The 4107-nt window shown below is 46.0% G+C and overlaps 1 protein-coding gene across 1 annotated transcript; it reads right to left on the bottom strand.

The window, feature by feature from the left end:
- Positions 1-2215: 2215 nt before the first annotated feature.
- LOC121837133 lies at positions 2216-3519 on the bottom strand. The gene has a single exon (XM_042292633.1). It carries the CDS (start codon positions 3501-3503, stop codon positions 2235-2237), a length of 1269 nt encoding a protein of 422 aa, XP_042148567.1. The 5' UTR covers positions 3504-3519; the 3' UTR covers positions 2216-2234.
- Positions 3520-4107: the final 588 nt, after the last annotated feature.

The raw sequence follows: 4107 nt of genomic DNA, 5'->3' as shown, positions 1-4107 counted from the left end.
TACCTTTCACATATATTTCTTGAAATATTTATTTAATTCATGCAAAATATACTCCAACCCTAAAAAAATGGAGCAATCAAGAATGCGTGCAGAATACTCTTAAAATACCTGAAAATCGTAAATACTGTTGTGTTATACTCTAAGTACCTTTTGACTGCAATACTTTGGTAGTTTGACTTGAACTACAAAAATATTTAAAAGCTGAGCCCCTTCTGAAGTTCACTTCAAGCAGATATGGAGTACACTGAAGCGCCTAAATACATTTGATTAGTTTGGCAATTGAATTGCGCAGCATCGCACTGATAAATCAGCCCAGTTTATGTTATTGTTTCCTTTTTTCTATCAAGAACACACCTGATCAGTTCCTTGCACACCAATCACAAACGGGGTTCGGGAACTACAACCACAACATTTGCTGATGCTGGAAAGCTTCAGCAGGTGCTGTGAACAGATACGTTTGGCGTGGTTTTGTTAGCACAATGTTAGTTCACTGAACGTGTATACTCACCATTGTACGTGATGTGACTAGTGACATTAATACAGTGACATTAACTACCATATTAAATAGTCAACTACTAAAAAGGAAAGGCAAAACAACTACTGTAAAATATTTATTTTTCGCGGGCTCAATATTTCGCGATTTAGGTCAAAGTTGGAGTTTTGGAATAATTCGCAAATTCTAATTTTCGCGACGCGCTGGGATCGCAATATAGATTTTAATGTTTTTACATTTTGCCGGAATTGTTCACGGGACCTATTTTTCGGAATTGTAGGCGATTCGCCAACTTTGCGAGAATAAGGTCCTCACGAAAATAAAGTCGTTTACAGTATTTTAAAGTGAAGAAACTGCCTTGATTCGCTTCGACCTGAGTGGTGCTACGCAGAGAAGCAATGACATGTATTTTATGAGCCGTTTGTGTGGATATTGTTTTAAGGACTGTGCCGAATTGTTATTAGTTGTACCAATGCCTTTTAGTAAGAGATATCGTCCACGAACTTCAAAACACTGTTTCCCCCTTGACAGACTCCCGAGGAGAAGATCGAATACTTGTAACCTTAATAAGCGCAGAGGTGGTCACCGAAAAAATTATTACCTTCAATATGTAGGCTATATAAGGCAGTCAACGGGACTGTGAATGAGCTCTTCAGTGCGTCATGGTGTTTGTGTTTGTGTTCGTTTCTAATGTGGCTTTGTGAGATGTATTTAGTAGTGCCTTCAAATACCACAGGGACACCATTTGCTGACAAAATCGAAAATAAAAAAAAAAATTGTGTAACCGGTTTTTAATCCACAAATGGCATCTTGAGTGTGAAGGGAAAATATTTTTGGTATATCTAAAATATTTTTTGATTCATATTTATAATGTATTTTGAATACATTACGCGCGTATTTCGAATGCGGCCAAAATAATACAGAATAAATACAAAATGAATATTCGTACTAAATGTATTTCAACTTCGTTTGAAGTACGGCCTCTTTTTGCTAAGGGGTAGTATGCAGCAAACACATATTAATTATACTTGTCTTTCAGAGAATGTAGCAAATAAACCGTAATCGGTTCGACAAATTGAAAAATGCAAGCTGCGAAGAAGATTAAGGCCCACAACAAAAGAGGCCTCTCCCACATCGCAACACAGACTATTGACTGGGTTGACGTCCATCCAAAATTTCAAGCCTATTCAATCTTCAATGCAAAAGGCCCCCGTCAGAGAGCTGCGGGAGGCTCATGCACTGATATTAGGCTGGAAACTTCAGAACGGTTTAAGATATCCTTTGCAGACGCATTACACGGTGCCCTAAGAGCGTTAAAAAAACAGCCTGCGCTGACACTGAGCATGACACTTCACCGTTCTCAGTGTCACAACGCGGACTGAATTTTTGTTTTTGCGTTTTCTCATTTGCCCTATCCGTCATCGTCAAGCATGCTTTATAGATTGCAGTGATATAATTTGACATGCTTTCCGCTGAAAACAGACGTTCCATATTTCTTAGAGCAAGGGTAAACCATTTTACTTGTGTAACATGCCCCAGTTTTAATGTCTCTGATATTTTCACGAATGACGAGTGATGAGACGGCGAATGACTGAGTAGACTAACCGTTTAATGGGGCGAACTTGTGACCAAAAATAAAATGGAAACAGAAGAAAGCAGAGCGTCGCGGGCGTCGAGAGAGAGAGAGAGAAAAAACTTTTAATAAACAATTCGTGTGGCTCTTCCGAGGCGAGAGGAGCCCTCATTCCAGGGCCCCTGTAGCTGTCGCTGCGGCACGGGCCCGCGAGACCAGATTACGCTGGTCGTCCGGATCCCAGCTGGACAGCGCAGCTTCCCACTGCTCGGCGTTTGGGTTGGGAACTGGGGGGGCAGCCTGAATCTTAGGGCATGCCCACGTGATGTGATATAGTGAAGCCTTTTCGGTGCACAGGGGACATTTGTTTGTGGGGTATACTGTAGGGTACATGGCATGTAAGAGGCTGAGGTGGGGGAAAGTATTTGTTTGCAACATGCGCCAACCTACAGCGTCCTCCCTCGTTAGAGATTTGTGCGGCGGAGGAAGGGTGCGGCGACTCAATCGGAGATGTTGAAGGATGTCACGATAGGTAAGGGGGATGGGGATGGGGACCAGGGATGGGTCTTCCTGCGGTGGCGGGGCCCGGAGGGTTAAAGCTCGGGCTGACGCGTGTGCGCGTTCGTTCCCGCTCAGGGAATTATGCCCCGGCGTCCATATCAAGGATACTGTAGGGAGTTGTTCAGGGGGGTGATTAGTTAAAATTCGATGAGCAAATCTGGAGAGGCGACCGTTGACAAAACTACGGCAAGCCGCCTGCGAGTCAGTAATTATTGAAAGAGATGTGATAGCTGGGGTGGACGTGATAGCGAGCGCTATGGCCGCTTCTTCTGCCTCGAGTGGGAGGGAGGTAGGAACGGTCGCGGTGGTCACTTCTCGCATGTCTTCGTCGATTACGCTGACAGCCATGGCCAGTCGACCCGGGTAACTGGCGGCGTCAGTGTATCTGACGTGGCGGGCATATTGAAGTTTCTTCTGAAGAGTGCGGGCGCGAGCCTGTCGTCTCCCCTGATGGAACTCGGGGTGCATGTTTTTGGGTATTGGGGCAACTGAAATTTTGGTGCGATAAGCAGCAGTGAGGGGAATTGTTTCACTGTGGCCCAGGGTTTGAATTGGATAGCCCAGACGAGTTAGAACCTGCCTGCCTGCAGGTGTTAGCTTGAGACGTTCGCGTTGACCTGTGAGGTGTGCTTCAATGTGCTCTTCGACGGTATTGTGAATGCCGAGAGACAAGAGACGTGGTGTCGAGGTTCCGGGTGGAAGACCGAGGGCTTGTTTATAAGACCGGCGAATCAGTATTTCGAGTTTTTCTCGTTCCCGAGGTTTGAGGGTCAGATAGGGGACAGAGTAGGTTACACGGCTAATGATGAGTGCCTGGATGAGACGGGTAGCGTCTTCCTCTTTCAGGCCGTGTCGTCTGTTGGCAATTCGTCCCATCATACGAAGGATTTGATTCGTGGCACGCGTAAGACGTTGAAGCGCGTGTGATCCTCCGCCGTCTTGTTGGAGAAAGAGGCCGAGAATCCTAATGCATGTCACTTGCGGAATGACTTGATTCTCGAGTGTGAGAGTAAGCTGTGGCGGATCATAAGGAATGTTCCGGCATTTCTTCTTTACAATGAGCAGCTGCGATTTTTCAGGCGCACATTGAAGACCCCCACCACGTGCATACCGTTGAACCACGTCGGTCGCGCGCTGTAAGGCATCTTGGATCTCCCCGTCAGAGCCGGAGGTGGCCCACATAGTAATATCATCGGCGTAGAGGGCGTGATAGACACCCTCTATTTCTGCGAGTTGGGCAGGGAGCTTCATCATCGCCACGTTAAACAACATAGGCGACAGAACCGCTCCTTGTGGCGTTCCCCTGTTGGGAGTGGGGAGAGGTTGGGTCCGAAGGTCGCCAATGCCGATCGTGGCGGTGCGGTTTTGTAAAAATGCTTGAATGTAAGCAAAGGTTCGTTGACCACAGTTTAGATCACTGAGATTGGTAAGTATGATGTCGTGACTCACATTGTCAAATGCCCCCTTCAGATCCAGCGTC

The sequence above is a fragment of the Ixodes scapularis genome, unplaced genomic scaffold (genome assembly GCF_016920785.2).
Source record: "Ixodes scapularis isolate PalLabHiFi unplaced genomic scaffold, ASM1692078v2 PGA_scaffold3__209_contigs__length_174095766, whole genome shotgun sequence".
NCBI lineage: Eukaryota > Metazoa > Arthropoda > Arachnida > Ixodida > Ixodidae > Ixodes > Ixodes scapularis.
This window is presented reverse-complemented; position numbering and strand designations above follow the sequence as displayed.